We start from the raw sequence: 19650 nt of genomic DNA, 5'->3' as shown, positions 1-19650 counted from the left end.
TTCCTATCGCCAAAACCCGCTCTGGTGTGGTGCGCAGACCTTTTATACTGAGGAACCCCATCATCAAAGGCACCTGACTAGGTATTGCATCAGTACTCATCCCCCCTGCAACTCTACTTCTTCAAGTTGATTCTGCATGATCCCGTGTGGATGGCTGGTGGCAGTCTTCTCATACCAATGATGCACAGCTGGGGTTTTTTAGGATTATTGTCACCTTCTCTTACCTATGATCATCATAATAAATAAATATCAGATACACAGAAAGAAAGAAAGACTGAGAAAGATGATTTAAAGATACAATCATAGAAAGATACGAGATAGACGGAAGGATGGATGAATAGATGTTTGCTGTGAATTATTAGTTTTTTTTTTGCTATTTTTGTCCCCTTTTTCCCTTATTGACACACGGGGAGTTCCCTGTGCGGCTCCGCAGGTTGCTGCTATTTTTCTGGTCTTTTTGGGTTTTGTTATATGTTTCAAGTTTTTGTGTACTGACAACTTTATATAGTTTAAAGTCATTAATCATTTAGTGACATTTTTTACCCAACCCTGACCAGTACTGGAATGTGCTGATAACACATCAAAGCTTTCCTGGCATGTCATATAACAAGAGCAAATATGGAGCTGTTTCCAAAGAGATTTCCTATAAAATGATAGAACAAGACAATGATGGAAAATGACATATCATTATTTATCTATTATTATTGTACAGTTTGATTATTTTTGTTCATTCTCTATTTCTTCTACACCAGCTCTCGGCACGGCCGGGGTGCCAGGAACGGAGTTCATTACGGCTTTCATGCAGAACAAAGGTTCTGGTGATTCCAGCCTCAGTCTTTCCGTCACAGCCTTACAAGACTCTACCACGGTCAGCGTCATAATCAATTCGATCAGTCGATCTACATTCAATCCGAAGCTCACCTTAAATAAACTGGAGGAAACCATCATTCAGCTTCCAGCTCGGATTCAATTGGCAGATTCTGGGACTTACAGCTACACTGTGCATGTCAACTCCAATAACCTGGTGTCTGTTGTTTCCATAAATTCCAAGGGTCAAAGCTCAGACACCGCATCTTTACTGCCTCTATCGGTATGAAATTTGTCATCAAATCTGTTTAAACAATATGGTGAAAAAGTTTTAAACTAAATTTCTGACTAAATTTCCTCTTCCCATGACTAATTGGATAGTCTTTGCATTGCTTCAGGTCTAGTTTCTAAAAGTAATTCTCCTCCTCTAATTTAAAATTGTGTCTGTTCCTTCTTTGACCACCTCTACTCTGTCTTCCTTTTCTCCACCAAGTAGAAGATATTTTCTCCAGACCTTTCAAAAACATCTTATCTTCATGTCCAGTACTTCTGTGCTCTATCTGTAGTCATTTTGCTCTTCCACACTTGATTATTTCTCCTTCACTATTTTAGCATAGGCAAATTGTGCCAAAAAAGTTTTTGACTAAATTTCCTCTTTCCACAATGAATGGGACATGCTTCACATTGTTTCAGGTCTATTTCTGAAGGTCGTTCTTCTTCGCTAACTCCTAATATTGTCCGTTTCTTCTTTGGTCACCTCTATTGTCTTTTTCTCCTTCATCTCATAGTACAAATTTTCAGGAGACTATTCAAAAACATTCAAGGTTCATCTTCAAACCTTTTGCTCTCTATCTGTAGTCATCTTGCCCTTGCTGTCACTCAATTTATCATTTCTCCTCCACCTTTTTAAGATTGAGCAATCTATGCCCAAAAAGTTTTGAGCATAGATAGTCTCCAGAAATGGGACATTCTTGGCATTAATCTTCTCCTAATGTTGGCCATTCCTCCATTGACTGCCTCTACTTTGATTTTGACCTTCTGTGCTCTATCTGTAGTCATCCTGATTTTCCATCCATGATTATTTCTCATTCACTTTTTGCGCATGGCCAAACTATGGCAAAAAAGATTTTTGACTAAATGTCCTTTTTTCCACGATTAATAGGACATTCTTGGCATTGCCATAGGACTATTTCTGAAGTTCCTTCTTCTACTTTAACTCTTAATCTTAGTTGTTCCTTCTTTGGTAACCTCTATTCTGTCTTTGATTCTTCCATCTCATAGCACAAATTTTCTCCAGTTCTTTCAAAAAACAACCAATGTTAAAAGCTGTTGACCTTCTGTGTGCTCTGTCTCTAGTCATCTTGCTCTTACACATTTGGTCTCGAGCATGGCCCAACTATGTCAAGATTTAATAAACTTGAAGAAGTTTTCTTCTTCAAGTCTTTGCTCAAAGCTCTCACTCTGTGAACCATTCAATTCCTTAATGGACCATATAAAAGAGCTGTAGAAGTAGCAATCCCATCTGAGCCCTGGTGCCGTAATGGTTGTAAAGGCTTCCTCAGCACTCAATAGAAGGATAAGACATGCCCTTTAGATCCCTCCACTGAAATGCAGGATGCCTGCATTAGATTCTGAACATTGGGGACCTGCATGTACAGTATGCTCAGTCAAGCATACATGTGTATAACAACAGTTAATGACGCCAATCTTGAATATATGACCACCTTTAGTCAATTATGCTCCACATTTGTCCAAATGAAGTATTTACTTGAGTGTCCACCACCATCCATGATTGCTGTTTGGATAGCTTCTATATAACTATTTTGTTTTTTCGTTGTTTCTCCATAGGAGTTGGGGACTGAATATTACGTAGTTACTCCACCCGAGGGATCTTCTAAAGAGTTTGCTATTATTACAAAAGATCCTGCAACAATAACCATATATCCTACAGGCACATTGACCTATTTGGGGAAAATCTACACCAAAGGGAAGGCATTTCTAGTCAAACTTCAAGGCTCTGAAGTTGTCCAGTTCCAAAGTGAAGATGATCTGAGTGGCACCAGAGTTGTGTCAGACAATGAAGTTGCAATCCTAAGTGGTCACACCTGTGCCCAGAAGTTTACCAAGTGCAACCATGTCTATGAACAGCTGCAGCCCACCTTTATTTGGGGGTTAACGTTCTTCATACCAACTTTATCATTCCAGACCAAGTATGATTTGGTGTATGTTACAGCTGCCACTGAAAACACACTAGTGACCTATCAAGCCGGATCCCAGCAGAACAGCGAAGAACTAGATGCTGGAAAAGTCTTGGAACTTGAACTCAAGGCAGACACTCCACTTTTCATCAACGCAACCGAAGGCATCCAAGTCATGTATTACAGTACTGGTAGCAGCAAAGGATCGGCAAACTATAACACACTTCTAATGACCGTCCCAGATGTGACATCATTTTGCACTTCATTCCAAACTCTGAAAGATTTTAGCAAGGAAGCCATTCTTGTGGCTAAGACGTCTGATCTAAAAGGCATAACCGTGAACAAAGCTTCTCTGGAGGGCGTCAAATGGAAGACCATCCAAGGAACTGAATATTCCTGGGGAGAGTACCAAATGACTTCAAAATCTAAACAAAATATATTCGAAAGCAGCAAAAGTCAATTTTTTCTAAGTGTTTATGGGATGCCGAACTTAAATTCATTTGGAGAAGTGGCGACTTGTATTGCTGGTAAGTTGACGTAAAAGATGGAGGAAGTTGACTTCTAACCTACCATCAAATCCTTCCTATTTGAAGATCTACAGAATTGAATTCTGAAGGTTAAATATTTTTGTGACATTGTAATATACAATTTTACAATAAAATATATTTTTTTAATGTAACACAGAACATTTAATTTAATTATTTAGGTTCCTGCAGACCATCGTGCAGCCAAGTCCAATGCAGGACAAAAGAAGTTTGTAAAATCGAACGTGGTAAAGCCAAATGCCAAGCAATCAAAGAAGACATATGCTGGGCATGGGGAGACCCCCATTACCGCACATTTGATGCAAAATATTATGATTTCCAGGGAACATGCTCGTACACGATGGCGAAAAGATGTAATGCCGACCTTCCGTTCTTTAATATTGAGACACAAAATGAAAATCGAGGTTCATCTAAAGTATCGTACCTGAAATCGGCCACCATCCAGGTCTACAATTATACTATCGTTGGCGTCAGGTCAGAATTTGGAGTAGTGAGGGTAAGTACTTGTTATTTCCCTGAACAGTCGGGGCAATCACCTTTGTCCCTCCAGAAAGTATATGCAAAGTTTTCTAAATATAAAATTGAACTTCAGCACTTTCTGAAACCTTTCATTCAGTAATATGTTCTCATAAACAAAAATATCCCCCCAGGGCTAGGTTAAGGTTGATGGAATCCCAAAAGCAAATATATGGTGGAAGTTGTTGTCTCACCTCTTGGACCTGAATGTGACCCTCGTCACATACAAGAGAGGTAGTGCTACCTGTCCACTGCCCTCACCACTGAGGTCTACGTCTGTTTAGGAGAAAAATGAGCAAGTGACTCCTTTAAGATGCCCATTCACCTTCTATTAACTTTCAGCCGAATACTCATATTGCCAACAACTATTCTTTCAGACCCCTTCAACATGCATGCTCGGATTGGCTGAGCGTGCACATACTCTTGATAAGGAGAAGGAAGTAAGCCACAGCCAATCAAACCAGGTGTTAGTTTATGTCCCCTGCAATCAAAAGAGATTCAAGGCCATATATATACAGTGGGGAAAATAATTATTTGATCCACTGCCAATTTTGCAAGTTTTACCACCTACAAAGAATGGAGAGGTCTGTAATTTTTATAGTAGGTCACTTCACCTGTGAGAGACAGAATCTAAAAATAAAATCCAGAAAATCACATTGTATGATTTTTACATAATTAATTTGCATGTTATTGCATGAAATAAGTATTTGATGCAATAGAAAAACAGACCTTAATATTTGGTACAGAAACCTTTGCTAGAATTACAGAGGTCAGACGTCTCCTGTAGTTCTTGACCAGGTTTGCACACACTGGAGCAGGGATTTTGGCCCACTCCTCCATACAGATCTTCTCCAGATCTTTCAGGTTTTGGAGCTGTCGCTAGGTAACATTGAGTTTCAGCCCCCTCCACAGATTTTCTATTGGGTTCAGGTCGGGAGACTGGCTAGGCCATTCCAGGACCTTGAAATGCTTCTTATGGAGCCACTCCTTAGTTATCCTGGCTGTGTGTTTTTAGTCATTGTCATGCTGGAAGCCCCAGCCACGATCCATCTTCAATGCTCTTACTGAGGGAAGGAGGTTGTTGGCCAAAATCTTGCAATACATGACCCCATCCATCCTCCCTTCAATACAGTGCAATTGTCCTGTCCCTTTTGCAGAACAGTGCCCTCAAAGTATGAAGTTTCCCCCGTCATGCTTCGCGGTTGGGACGGTGTTCTTGGGATTGTCCTCATCCTTCTTCTTCCTCCTAACACGAGAGTGGAGTTGATACCAAAAAGTTCTATTTTGGTCTCATTTAATTACATAACCTTCTCCCATGTCTCCTGTGGATCATCCAGATGGTCATTGGTGAACTTCAAATGGGCCTGGACAAGTACTGGCATGAGCAGGGGGACCTTGCGTGCCCTGCTGAATTTTATTCCATGACGGCGTAGTGTGTTACTAATGGCAATGTTTGAGACTGTGATCTCAGCTCTCTTCAGGTCATTGACCAGGTCCTTTTGTGTAGCTATGGCTGATTGTCTTTCTCAGAATCATCCTTACCTCATGAGGCGAGATCTTGCATGGAGTCCCAGACCAAGGAAGATTGGTCTTGGCCTTGCTGGAGAGGTTGGAGTGTGATTGAGTGTGTGGACAGGTGTCTTTTATACAGGTAACGAGTTCAAACAGGTTCAATTAATACAGGTAATGAGTGCAGAGTAGGAGGGCTTCTTAAAGAAAAACTAACAGGTCTGTAAGATCCAGAATTCTTGCTGGTTGGTCGGTGATCAAATACTTATTTCATGCAATAAAATGCAATTTAATTACGTAAAAATCATACAATGTGATTTTCTGTTTTTTATTTTTAGATTTGGTCTCTCACAGGTGAAGTGTATCTCCATTCTTTGTAGATGGGAAAACTGCAAAATCGGCAGCGGATCAAATACTTATTTTCCCCACTGTATAACATTTTGTATAGGAACCTTAAGACTTAAAGTGGTTATCCTGGATTAGAAAAACATGGCTGCCTTCTACCCCTCTGCAGGTTATGAGTGGTTTTGCAGCTCAGTCAAATTCACTTCAATGTGTGCTGTTCCACACATAACCAATAAAAAAGGTGATAGGCTATTTTTTGGAGGAAAGCAACCATGATTTTTTTAATTTTGGAAAACTCATTTAAAAAGAGAGTCACATTGATGGACACCTCTTCTTGGTCATCAAGAAGCATGGATGGTGCATGAAGTATGCCCTAAATAATTTAGCTTTATTTTCCTCCATAGATTTTTTTATTACATTTCTGATACTTTTCTTAATAGGTAAATAATCAAAAAGTTCAACTTCCAATTAAACTAAATGACGACAAGTTGATTTTATCGCAAAGTGGAACTTCATTAATTCTTGAGACGGATTTTAAGCTCAAAGTCATCTACGACTGGAACATCCTCCTGAAGATCAGCATCCCCAGCAGTTTTTATAAAGCAGTTTGTGGTCTATGCGGAAATTACAACGATAACCCAAATGACGACCTTTCCAAAGAAGGAGCGACTTTATCTACAATAAATTATGGAAAACTTTGGAAAGTTGAGGAAACCAGCGATGGAAGCTGTCATGATGACTGCAATGGAGACTGCGTGACCTGCACTACAGAGAAAAAGAAGCTCTATGGAAACAATCAGTTTTGTGGTATCCTCACCCAGAATCCTGGACCTTTCAAAGTTTGTTATAATACTATTAATCCCAGTATGTACAGGGAGAACTGTATCTATGATATGTGCCTCAATGATGGTTACCTTCAGATTTTGTGCCAGACATTAAAGACCTACAGTGATGCATGTGCCAGGGAAGGCATACAAGTTGGTGATTGGAGAAGTATAAGCAATTGTCGTAAGTAGAACCTCAACATCTTCTTATTGTAGGTGACTAGAGATGAGAACATCGATTTTGTGCTAATTACATTTGTGTCAATATTAAGTAAATTTACTGGACCTGGCAAATTCAAAAAAAATTTGCGTAGATTGTAAGAAAAAATGCAAATCACTATTTTATACAACACAAAAGAATGCACGAGCCAGAGAAGGCTCACATGACTTAAGGGGTGCACACACTGGCTTCCCTATAATGCCTTGCAGCAATCAACAAACTATATGTTATAGTAATATAGACAGTCAATCCAGAGGGACTATGATAGCCTGTGTGAAGATCTGGGGTCTTCCGTGGGCGTAATACCACTCAGACAACACAGGGTGAGGATAAAACAGTGTGACAATACGTTATTGAACCACAAAACGGACAATAAGCAGAACAGTCCCAGCAAATACACGAGATGGAACAATATTACAGTCTCACCCTTCCACTCCACCCGCCTGGGATAGTACAGCTGTGACTTTAGGACTTCGAGGGCCAACTACCTCAACCAGTGGCCCCCACAGAGAGAATGTAGCGGCAACATTAGTAAGCCGACATTCCATCAAGGAACAAGGCCAGGAGACACGAGAGTCCCACCCTGGCCTCTCTTAGATTTTCAATGGGACCAGATGACCGGCGGGTCCTAATCTGGCTTTTCCGAATGTCTCCATGGGTTCCAGGCGACCGGATGGTCCCACCTGGCAACCCCAAACAACATATCCATGGGGTCAGGTGACTTCATCGTCCCAACCTGGTCTCCCCAAATGTATCCATGGTCTCTCTGATGATCAATGGAGCAGATATGTATCTTTCCAGTCAGGGCTATATACTAGAGATGAGCAAGCATGCTCGCTACTGCTTGGTGTTTGCCCGAGCATCTCACTTCTTGAGATGCTTGGCGCTCACCGAGTATTTCCGTGGTTGCTCGGGCCCCCTCCCTGCATGTTTGTCGCTCTTTAGAGAGCCAATGAACAGGCCAGCATCAGCAGGGGTAGCAAAATTACCAGCCTGACCACCACCATCATGATCAGGCACATGACAGCAAAGCACCCGACTTTATGGGCCGAACCCCAGGGTCCAGGAACAGTGTCTGCGGGTGACACCACTGCTTCTTCCGCTGTTGTGCGTGCAAGCCAATTCCCTGTCCATGGTGCATGCAAAGATGCCTCCTGCCCTACACCTGTCATTGCACGCTCTGAACTAGCACCATCAGCAAGCACATCCTTGTCCCAGCGCAGCGTTCAGTTGTCCATACCCCAGTCCTTGGAATGCAAGTGCAAATACGCAGCCAACACCCCACAGGCCACAATATTAAATTCACACATTTCAGGACTGCTTGCGCTCAAAATGTTGCCTTTTAGGCTCGTGGAGAAGGAAGCTTTCCGCAACCTGATGGCGGCGGCCGTCTCTTGGTACTCGGTCCCCAGCCGCCATTATTTCTCCCGGTGTGCCGTCCCCGCATTACACAAGCTTGTGTCCCACAAATTAGCTGTACCCTCAACAATGCAGTTACTGGGAAAGTCCACCTAACCACGGAAAAATGGACAAGTGCTTGTGGGCAGGGACAGTACATCTTGCTGACGGCACACTGGGTTAACATAGTGGAAGCTGGGACCCAGTCGGACCTTGGGACGGAACACATCCTCCCGACGCTGAGGATTGCGAGCCCTAGGTCAATCAGGGTTGCCCCCACAGTCTACATCTCCTGCACCTCATCCTCCTTAGCCTCTTCCTCCTCTCCAGCCTCCATCTCCGAAATTACGACATCAGTCACAAGCTGGAAGCACTGCAGCACTGCCTCAGCCAAGCAGCAACAGGTTGTGCTGAAGCTAATATGCTTAGGTGACAAACCGCACAATGCTGAAGAGTTGTGGACAGCTCTGAAAGAGCAGGCAGATCTGTGGCTGACCCCGCTGAACCTACAGCCAGGCATGGTCGTGGGTGACAATGGCCGGAACCTGGTGGCGGCTCTGAGGCGAGCTCACACATGTACATTGCCTTGCCCATGTGCTTAGCCTTGTGATTCAGCGGTTTCTCAAAACTTACCCGGAGCTGCCGGATCTGCTTGTCAAATTACGCCACCTTTGTGCCCATTTTAGAAAGTCACCTACAGCTTCCGCCACCCTTGCCGTGCTTCAGCAGAGTTTGCAGTTTCCGACTCACCGACTGGTGTCTGATGTCCCCACATGTTGGAAATCGACACTGCAGATGTTTGGAAGGATGTGTGAGCAGAAGAGGGCACGTGCAATGGCCTGAACTGGCTCTCTATGCCTTGGAGGTCCTGGCCTGCCCTGCCACTAGTGTTTTATTAGAGCGGGTTTTTAGTGCCGCTGGTTGAATTATAACTGATAAGCGCATCCGCCTGTCAACTGAAAATGCTGACTGGCTGACTCTTATAAAAATGAACAAGGGCTGGATTGGGCCAGACTTCTCAACACCACCGAATGATAGCAGCATAACATAAACTCAAATCCAGTGTCTTTTTTTGGGAGGTGTATTCCCATGCACCTTTTCACACCCACACATGGGTATACGCTTCCTGATTTTGGCTATTTGCTCTTGTCCTCCTCCTTCTCCTCATCCTCATCCCCCACCACCATATCATCAGGGTGACCGTGGTCCGTGATGCAACACCCACATAATTTTTTTAAAGGGTGTTTATGATGCCTGTAAAAAATTTTTTTATACAGTATGTTCATATGTACCACCCAGGGGTAAATGTTTGTCAGCCCATACACTTAGTGCATGGGCATTCCAAGTATAGGAGACCCGCTCCTTTCTAATGGGAACATTTTTTTATGAGGCCCTCCTCCATGTCTTTTCCAAGGTGCATTGGAGTGCCTCTCAATTTTTGGCAGCCCTTTCATTCACTGCATAGGCAAACACAATGGGAGACCCACTTCCTAATAATGAGAACATTTTTTTTCAGGAGGCCCTCCTCTACGTCTCTTTCAAGTGGCATTGGAGTATGTCCAAATTTTTGACAGCCCTTTCACTCACTGCATAGGCCAACACTATGGGAGACCCACTTCCTAATATTGGGAACATTGTTTTAAGGAGGCCCTCTGACCTCCACGTCTCTTCAAAGAGGCATTGGAGTGCCTCCAAATTTTTGGCAACCCTTGCATTCACTGCATAGTCACACACAATGGGAGAACTACTTCCTAATAATGGGAACATTGTTTTCATGAGGCCCTCTGGCCTCCACGTCTCTTCCAAGGGGCAGTGGAGTGCCTCCCAATTTTTGGCAACCCTTGCATTCACTGCATAGGCCAACATTATGACAGACCCCCTTCCTAATAATGGAAACATTGTTTTCAGGAGGCCCTCTGACCTCCACATCTTTTCCAAGGTGCATTGGAGTGCCTCTCAATTTTTGGCAGCCCTTTCATTCACTGCATAGGCAAACACAATGGGAGACCCACTTCCTAGTAATGGGAACATTTTTTTTCAGGAGGCCCTCCTCTACATCTCTTTCAAGGGGCATTGGAGTATGTCCAAATTTTTGACAGCCCTTTCATTCACTGCATAGGCCAACACTATGGGAGACCCACTTCCTAATAATGGGAACATTGTTTTAAGGAGGCCATCTGACCTCCATGTCTCTTCCAAGAGGCATTGGGGTGCCTCCAAATTTTTGGCAACCCTTGCATTCACTGCATAGGCCAACATTATGGGAGACCCACTTCCTAATAATGGAAACATTGTTTTTCAGGAGGCCCTCCTCTACGTCTCTTTCAAGGGGCATTGGAGTAGGTCCAAATTTTTGGCAGCCCTTTCATTCACTGCATAGGCAAACAGTATGGGAGACCCACTTCCTAATAATGGGAAAATTGTTTTCAGGAGGCCCTCCTCTACGTCTCTTTCAAGGGGCATTGGAGTATGTCCAAATTTTTGACAGCCCTTTCATTCACTGCATAGGCCAACACTATGGGAGACCCACTTCCTAATAATGGGAACATTGTTTTAAGGAGGCCATCTGACCTCCATGTCTCTTCCAAGAGGCATTGGGGTGCCTCCAAATTTTTGGCAACCCTTGCATACACTGCATAGGCCAACATTATGGGAGACCCACTTCCTAATAATGGAAACATTGTTTTTCAGGAGGCCCTCCTCTACGTCTCTTTCAAGGGGCATTGGAGTAGGTCCAAATTTTTGGCAGCCCTTTCATTCACTGCATAGGCAAACAGTATGGGAGACCCACTTCCTAATAATGGGAAAATTGTTTTCAGGAGGCCCTCCTCTAAGTCTCTTCAAAGGGGTATTGGGTTGCGTCCAAATTTTAAAAGGGGTATTGGGGTGCGTCCAAATTTTGGGAAGACCTGCCACTCACTGCATACGCAATAACAGCATAGGAGACCCACTCATTAGTAATGGGAACAACAAAGCATAGCCGGCTGATGGAACTCTAAGAATAGCGAGGGACGACTGCTGGCCTTTTAAGAATAGTAAAGGCCGCATGATGTCCCTATAAAAATAGGCTTTGTGACTTTCAGAGTCCCTCCTTCATAAATGAAACAGGATGTGTCTGATGATGTGTCACACACCACATGGCCAGATAAGGTTGTAAAATGTTAAAATGACATTTCCCCGGTGAATGCATTTGTCACTGTTAAAAGCAAAAGTGCAAAAACGCATCAAAAACGCTACATGTGAACATAGCCCAAGGTGTGGAGGAATATTTTTGGTATATTAATTTTGCCTTATATACAAGTCATTACCCTGGAAAGGAAGTTCCTTAACATATTTTGCAGGAAAATCCATTTTTGTTTTGCTTTTGTATGTTTTATTGTGAGTCCCTAAAAGTGGTGTAATACCTCTGACAACATTGTTCACAGCAGTGACCTGGGAGTCAGAAATGTTCCAGGGGTCTTCCCCATGCTGTTCCCATGTCATTTGAGCACTGTTCCCATCTATTTGGGCAATTTTTAGGCCTTCTGCAGACCGCCGGGGGGGCTGCCTGAAAAATGCTTGAGTTTCCCATAGGCTTACATTGGGCTCATTGCTTGGGTCGAGCACCCGAGCATTCCAATTTGCTCGACCCGAGCATCGAGCACCTGAGCATGTTAGTGCTCGCCCATCACTACTATATACCCTTTGGCTAGAATCATGCAGAATCCAAATCGTGTTTCTTTGGGTAAAGCCATCCTATCAACCTGATAGTGTGAAGAGAGTCTGATGATCTTTTGCATCTCCTTGTAAAGTCTCTTTCCAATTTCTGTTTCAAGTCTGACTGCTACAGAAGCACATGTCCCTTAAAATAGTTACAGTTGTCCGTTCAAGTACACATTCACAGTTAAGGGCATAGGGAGGGCATTCCTCATAGGGCTCAGCTATCATTGTTTGAGCTAATCTATTTACATAGTTGGTATAATAGGGGACTCTTTAAATCAACATCATTTTTTCAGAATCAAAGAGGAGACAACAATCAGGGTTATACAAATACTGGTCTGTTCTTATTGACCAGCCACATAAATACACATACATTTACAAGTCAACACAAAGATAATAGTGTATTTTTCTTGGATTAACAAATCTAAACGTCTGGCTTATTAACATTATAGGCTGTATCATCACAGCCAGTATAAAATCCAAGGCAGGGAAGACAGCAGCCACTTTGTGGGGAATCTGGAAAGTGAGAGGACGTCACAGCTCTCAGCTCATTCATAGAAAAAAAAGGAAAGAAAACCCTAAAACACTGAATAAATAATTCAGATAGTGAGTGACAGCACAAAAAATAGTTTCTATTTACCCATATCCATAGATATTAAGGCCATTTTGGACATTACTGTGTTTGTCTTTCTCTAACTATTCTTCTTAATTGATATTATTAACTATACTGCAGTTAACGTTTTTTGTTTTTTTTACCCCTAGCTATGGATTGTCCTAGAAACAGCACATATAACTCATGTGGAAGTGCTTGCCCAGCTACGTGCCAGGATCAGAACGCTCCATCCAAATGCACTCAGCCTTGTATCGAAACCTGTGAGTGTATCGAAGGATTTGTGCTGATTGAAGGAACATGTCAACCAAAGGAAAATTGTGGCTGCTCTTACCAAGGCCGTCTCATGAATCCAGGTGACTCATTTTGGGTTGATACCGCCTGTCAAAAAAAATGTGTCTGCAATCCATCCACTCGTAAAGTCGAGTGTATCAGTACTAAGTGCGCGAAAGGAGAAAGTTGTTCGATCAAGGATGGAATCCAAGATTGCTATCCACTCAGTTACGCCACTTGCTCAGCTTCAGGAGACCCTCACTATGTCACCTTTGATGGCCTCCATTATGACTTCCAGGGAGCTTGCCAGTACCTGCTGTCCGGGCTCTGTAATAAGGATATAGGTTTAACTGATTTCCAAATCATCGTGCGCAATGAAAACCAAGGAAGTCTCCTTGTCTCTTATACCACCGCCGTCATCTTCAAGATATTTGGGATAGAAATCCAAGTCCGTAGAGAGAATCCAGCAGCAGTTTTGGTGAGTACAAGATCATAGATACAGTCATATCTCTAGATGTAAGACCCACAATTTCCTAGAATTAAATAATTCCAAAACTAGAATGTCTGTCGGTAACCATCTTTGGGTATCAGTGATGATTACTTTTTAACTGGAAACAATAGACACAAAGTACGTACAAGACAAAAGAAAAAAAATCCGACATTGGCTAATATTAGGAGCTAAAATAATTGTTTCTCGTTTTAGGTGGATAAATTGAAGTCCAATCTTCCACTGGCAATGAGACCAAAACTTGGTAATATTGACATCTTCCAGTCCGGGAGACAATGCATTATTCAGACCAACATCGGAATCCGTGTGACATTCGACTGGGAGGCACGAGTCGGAGTGACTCTTCCCTCAATATACTTTGGATCCGTGTGCGGCCTCTGCGGAAACTTCAATAACGTTTCTACAGATGAGCTGATTGATCGAGAAGGAAAAGTTCAGCCTGATATTCCATTGTTTGGTCATGGCTGGAAAGAAGGAGAAAATGCTGACCAATGCAAAATCATCAGCGGAGGTAATTGCACCAATCTTCTAAAGCTAGAAGGCGAGCAAAAGAAGAACCCGAAAGAGTGTGGCATGGTGCTTGACCCTGAGGGTCCTTTCAGAAATTGTCATTCCAAAATTGATCCTGTATCTTACTTTGAGGACTGTGTTTATGACATGTGTGCATATGGTGAAAGGCAGGATCTCATCTGTAGGCTATTGACCGGCTATGCTGCCTCGTGTCAGGACGTTGGAGCTGTCATCTATGAATGGAGATCGGACATCTGTCGTAAGTATATTCATGACCAATTGCTGCATTGCTCAGGGAGTTATTGACAAAACCAACCAAGTAACCTAGTAATGGGGTCAGCACCAACATACTCTATCTGGGCATACACATATCATACACTATCTATAGGAATGCCCATTATTTCTTTGGCCCGTAAACATGCCTGGTGGGGTAATGAGGATCCTATCATGAGTCTGGAGTTGGCCTTGATTTCAGCATCAGAAAATCAGAAACATCACGAATTATATAGGCACAATATGATATCCACATTAGGCCATACTGTACCCTTTGTTTGCTCCTTATTTCATATAGGGAAACCTACATGTTCCAATGGAGGGAAGAATACCTCCAAAATACAGTGCCACCATGGGACAACTAAAGGCAACATTCAAATATATCATAGTTCCATGGCATGAGGCCACAGAGCAACCGTATAGAACTGATGCACATGACTCTCCCATGTGCATCAGTCCAGAGAGTATATCTTGCAGTTATTCATTGTCGTAGACGCATGGCTGATACCAGGGGTGGACACAGATAGAAGAGGCCCCTGTGCAAAAACAGTATATGGGCCTTTTGCAGTCCAATAGCTCATAATGCAGAAGTCCTCCAGCTTTGGAGGTAGTAGTGGCCCCCTTATCTCTTGGGCCCCTATGTGGTTGTGACTCGCCCCCTGGGCTGTGGGGCACTCGGATCCGGGCAATAGGGAAACGATGGGGGTAGTAGTGGCAGCCCGGTCCGTGGCTCAGGGTGGTCAGACCAATGGTAGTCTGCTACGTACTGATGATAATGTCCGACTACGCCACCCGTGGATTGCGGTTATTAGGAACCGCCGCTGCAGGGCAGACCGCTGGGGCTGATGATGTATGCAGCTGGGATGATGTGACTCCCCACGGGAAGAGTGCGGCCCCAGGGCAGTGTAGTGGATGGTGGGAGTGATGGTGGTGAGAGTCCCAGTACCGGTAGTGCCGGAGGAGCGAAAAAGCACACAGACAACGTACTGCAGTCCAGGGTCTTTACTCACGGTTAATATCCAAGTCACTTCTGCAGGGAATGAATGCCCGAGCCGTGCTGCGGCCACCAGGTGAGGGGCTCGGTCAACTCCCAGGCAGCTCAGGAATATGGCTCAGGACCCCCTTCAATCCTTCCTCTGGCCTGCCTCACCAGTGACCCACTTTTGTTCAGCTGCCACGGACTTGTGCGGTTAAACGTGGGCCCCGTCCTCCGCTGTCCTATATGGTGCCTTCCTAGCAGGTTTGATGAGGTGTCGCACCAATAAATGATCACAACGTCCGGTCTTTGGCTGAGGGTCGTTTCTCCTCCACCAACTTGGGATCCGGCACCCTTAATCTGCCTGACCCTTCACCCTGGATTCTCGTGGGTTCTTAGGGTCCCTTCCACCTTCTTGTTCCTGAGCCCTTCTGTTTCTCTCTCTCTCTTCTTCTCCTTTTCTGTTCCTTTCTCGTGGAGCTGGGATGAGACGTAATCTCAGCTCCACTTCACCTCCTCTCTCTCTCTCCACTCTACTCCTCGGCCTCTCACTAGGCCCACTCTGGAGTAGAGCTCCTACAGAGCCTCTACTCCCTGTCTTCTCTTCTCTGGACAGAACCTAGATCTAAGATGGTGCCCACCTTTTATACCTCCCTCTAGCCATGAGCCCAGGTGACCAGCAACCAATGAGCTCCTATCTACGCTCAGGAACCAACCCCTATCTGCCCCTACAGCACTGGGTGTTCCACCCCCCTCCCCACTCCAGGCAGGGACATAGTCGGTCGTGCCTGCACTTCTGTCTAGTGGGAGCACCGTTGAGCTGTCCCTCGGAAATGGGGTGTGTGTGCTGTATGCAGCTAACTGAGCCCTGGTCCATACTCCATCCTTACCAGGGAGTGGAATATCACACCTCTGGTCTGAGGTGCAATACCCCTGTAGCGGCCGAACCCTCGGGGCGCTACAGTTGTACCAATAATATGTCCGCCCCTGACCAATTACATATTGAATAAAAATGAAACTGTAATAGAAAACAAATGAAACAACAATTGCTACAATTCTGAACCATATTTCCTTTGCAGCGATGTCCTGCCCCCTGAACAGCGGATACAACATTTGCGTCAGTGGCTGTCCTTCCACCTGTCTCTCTTTATCAATGTCCTCGAAATGCGATTCCACCTGCAGAGAAGGCTGTGAATGTGCGAAGGGCTTTGTCCTCAGTGGAACAGAGTGTGTGCCAATGTCCCAATGCGGATGTCTCTACAACACCCTTTATTACAAGCCCGGGGACATCTTCTATCCAGAAAACACATGTGAGAATAAATGCACCTGCAACGGTGGCGGGACTGTCACCTGTGTGCCAACCTCCTGTGGCCCCTATGAAGAATGTAGCATTGTCAACGGGATACAAAGCTGCAATCCCGTGGGAAGTGCCACATGCTCGGCCATTGGCAGAACGACCTTTAATACATTTGATAATTTTGGATATGATTTCAATGGAAACTGCTCTTATATATTATCAAAGACCTGCTTGACTGAGGGGTCAAACTTGACTCCTTACATTATCCGAATAAGGAACATAGACGGCTCCTTTACCATCAGCAAAAAAGTCATACTCGAAGTCTACAACTATACTGTCACCATCTTCCAAGGAACTGAAAACAAAATCCTGGTAAGACCATTTCTTTGCACTTTCATTACTTATAACTCAAAAGTTTCCTTAGAGTGATAAATTCATCCTAAACATTTCTGTTTTTTTGGAATCTCAACTATCAGAAGAACGGTAGACATAAGTGAATCGCTTTAAGGCAAATCAAATGTACCTTGAATTACACAGACTGATTTTTCTAAAATTAAATTCACACAAATACAGCAAAATAGTGACTGTCCGCCATTTTGCTGGATTCAAAAAGTCCAAGAATTTGTTAAAAAATACAACCCCTTCAGTCCGGTCACTGTTGTGATCTTCACTGGGCCATCTTCGGTATCATGCAATGTCATAACGTTGATGCATAGAAGAGGATAAGATGGCGGCCACTGTAATAACTTGAAGATGCCCAATGAAAATTAGATCAGTGATGCAGCATACAAAACAGCCATATACACAAGGGCAGACTGTTAATTGATTCTAAAACCCCTCAAGGAAGAAGCTAGCATGAAACGTGCATTGGGGTCATACCCTATCCACCAGGTTGTATCTCATCTTTGCCTTTCACAGTTTGCCCTTGTGTATATGGCTGTTTTGTATGCTGGAATTGCAGCTCACTGTTTATTCATGTTTTGCACTATGCCATAGAACTTTTTTCTTTGCACAAGCACTTTATGGATTTGATACCTGGGTATTAGCCCACATTTATATTTCTTGTGGCAGATTAGTGTACTAAGGATTGATGACACCGTATTTATACTCTTTAGTGCCATTATTTATACCTTGCAGGACTAATTGTCCGCCTTACTGTTTATATTTATGGCTTTTCTCTAGAGTATGACTATAATGCTTAATTATCCACCTTAAATTGTTGAATTGTTGAACTAAAAAATCCTATTTATTTTGCCCAAAATTTTAATACTTCCAATGTGTGCAGGTTCGCTGCATCCTTTTCCCTGTTTTTAAAGGTTGTTAATATATTTTATATAATATAAATAAAGTTATGTTTTTTTTTTATTTGATGTGGCTCTAACTTCTCAATCTTGTTGGTTTAATTTTTTTTTTTGGAAGTGCCAAGTATATTTATAGACCACTTTTCTGGTATATCACCTTTCCATTGAGCCCGATGGACCCTACCAATAGGGAATCAGCCAACAGGGGTCATTGCATCTCCATCATTTTGATAAGTATAGGTCCCACCACATCAACTTTTACATAAGGCGGGTTTGAACCGATGGACTCCCAATATAGTTGAATGAGGTGGGACTTTTCCAAAAGGCTTCCTCTTTAAAAAGCTGCCACTGATACAGACCAGACTTTGGACCTCTTCATTGAGAAGAGTTCTTCTCTAAAAGACCATAATTTCCCTCCATTTTTCTAGGATGTTTCAATTTGCTTGTTCAATGTTTTAAAATGAGCAGAACCTCTTCATATGTCCAAGAACAGATAAAGTTGGGTCACTTCTGCTAGATTGGCAGAACTTTGAGTTGAACAAGCCTACTGACATTAATAAGCTGGTGATCCACTTCTTTATTTTCTTTGCTCAGGTAAACAATATTCTTCGAAATGTCCCATTTGTGGTGGAGGCCAATCAATTCAGGGCTGATTATCAGGGTGGAGGACTTGTCCTTAAAACTGACTTTGGCTTGGTCATTACTTCAGACAATTCCATTCATATAACAGTGCCAGGAAACTATCACAAACAGACATGTGGTCTGTGCGGAAACTACAACAATGACCCTAAGGATGAGTTTAGTTCTAGTAATAGCGATGCTGTGTCATTTGCCGAATCTTGGAAGGAAGAAGGAGACTTCTGCACTACAAATGAAGTCTGCTCCGGAGACGACCAGCTTTGTGCTGACTGTCCCAGGTTAGCATGGAATGAGTTTGCCAGCGAAAACTTCTGTGGGATTCTTATTTCTCCAAGTGGTCCATTCTCACCGTGCCACCAAACAATTGACCCAACAGCGTATCTGAAGAGCTGTATTAATGCTCTTTGCTCAAAAACTGGAGAACTTTGTACCATGCTTCAAGGTTATGCCAAGCTTTGTCAGGATGCAGGTGTTGCTATAAAGCCATGGAGGACACAAAGTTTTTGTCGTAAGTACATAATACAATTTTTACATATTCCATAAAGATCATGGTCCAAGAAGACCAAAGGAGAATGAAGGTACAGCCTTGTCATTCACCAACTATATTCTTTTGGTAAGCAGGAGCTCTCCAGTGAATAATTATAGCTGAAAATTTCTGTTTTATTACCATGATACTCATACTGCTCCATTATTAGCTAATATATATAGACCTGTTATTACAAAACTGTTTTATCCCTGTGCATTATATTGATTGATTAAACAAAATTACCAACAATAGGTAGAAAGACGCCAAAACTAGTTGGCCAAGTATGATTTACAGTTATTGAGACTATTATAGGTTTGGATCAAAGTCAGTGGATGAGCCAAAAAGTAGGGTTGACCGTTCATATCTATGGTGCAGGTTGTCTGTAGCCGCGCACAGGCGGGCCCTAAGATGTCACTGCATAGTGCCAGCCTGTGCGGAAAGAGGACAATTAGTGAGGTACATGCAGACATTAAACTGCTACTACTGGGCAATCATTTCAACTGTTCATTAGATTTTGTCTTGATAGGGTTGAAGTCCCCTACGTTAACAATGACCTAGAGACCCTTGATCATGTCACATTCTTATAATCCTGCCTTGCATATTGTGTTTAGTTCATGAAATGGAATATGTATCATGTCCAATGTCTACTGTAATATATATCTGTTCTGATGTTTCC

At 43.2% G+C, this 19650-nt stretch overlaps 1 protein-coding gene across 1 annotated transcript; it reads left to right on the top strand.

Moving 5' to 3' along the window:
• The first annotated feature begins 3890 nt into the window (after window positions 1–3890).
• On the top strand, window positions 3891–19097 carry LOC141172915 (IgGFc-binding protein-like). The gene is made up of 8 exons (XM_073657532.1): window positions 3891–4046; window positions 6361–6759; window positions 6961–7015; window positions 12824–13422; window positions 13648–14221; window positions 16291–16880; window positions 18404–18917; window positions 18994–19097. Exons 1-8 carry the CDS (start codon window positions 3891–3893, stop codon window positions 19095–19097), a joined length of 2991 nt encoding a protein of 996 aa, XP_073513633.1.
• The last annotated feature ends 553 nt before the right edge of the window (window positions 19098–19650 follow it).

Source organism: Phyllobates terribilis, unplaced genomic scaffold (genome assembly GCF_046119375.1).
Source record: "Phyllobates terribilis strain yellow unplaced genomic scaffold, ASM4611937v1 Scaffold_12__6_contigs__length_324123572, whole genome shotgun sequence".
In the NCBI taxonomy this organism is placed as follows: domain Eukaryota; kingdom Metazoa; phylum Chordata; class Amphibia; order Anura; family Dendrobatidae; genus Phyllobates; species Phyllobates terribilis.
This window is presented reverse-complemented; position numbering and strand designations above follow the sequence as displayed.

Coding starts and splice junctions, on each gene's coding strand:
- LOC141172915 (XM_073657532.1), top strand. CDS start 3,891: ATGGCGAAAAGATGTAATGCCGACCTTCCGTTCTTTAATATTGAGACA. Junction 13,423..13,647: donor AGAATCCAGCAGCAGTTTTG/GTGAGTACAAGA, acceptor TTCTCGTTTTAG/GTGGATAAATTGAAGTCCAA. Junction 14,222..16,290: donor ATGGAGATCGGACATCTGTC/GTAAGTATATTC, acceptor TTTCCTTTGCAG/CGATGTCCTGCCCCCTGAAC.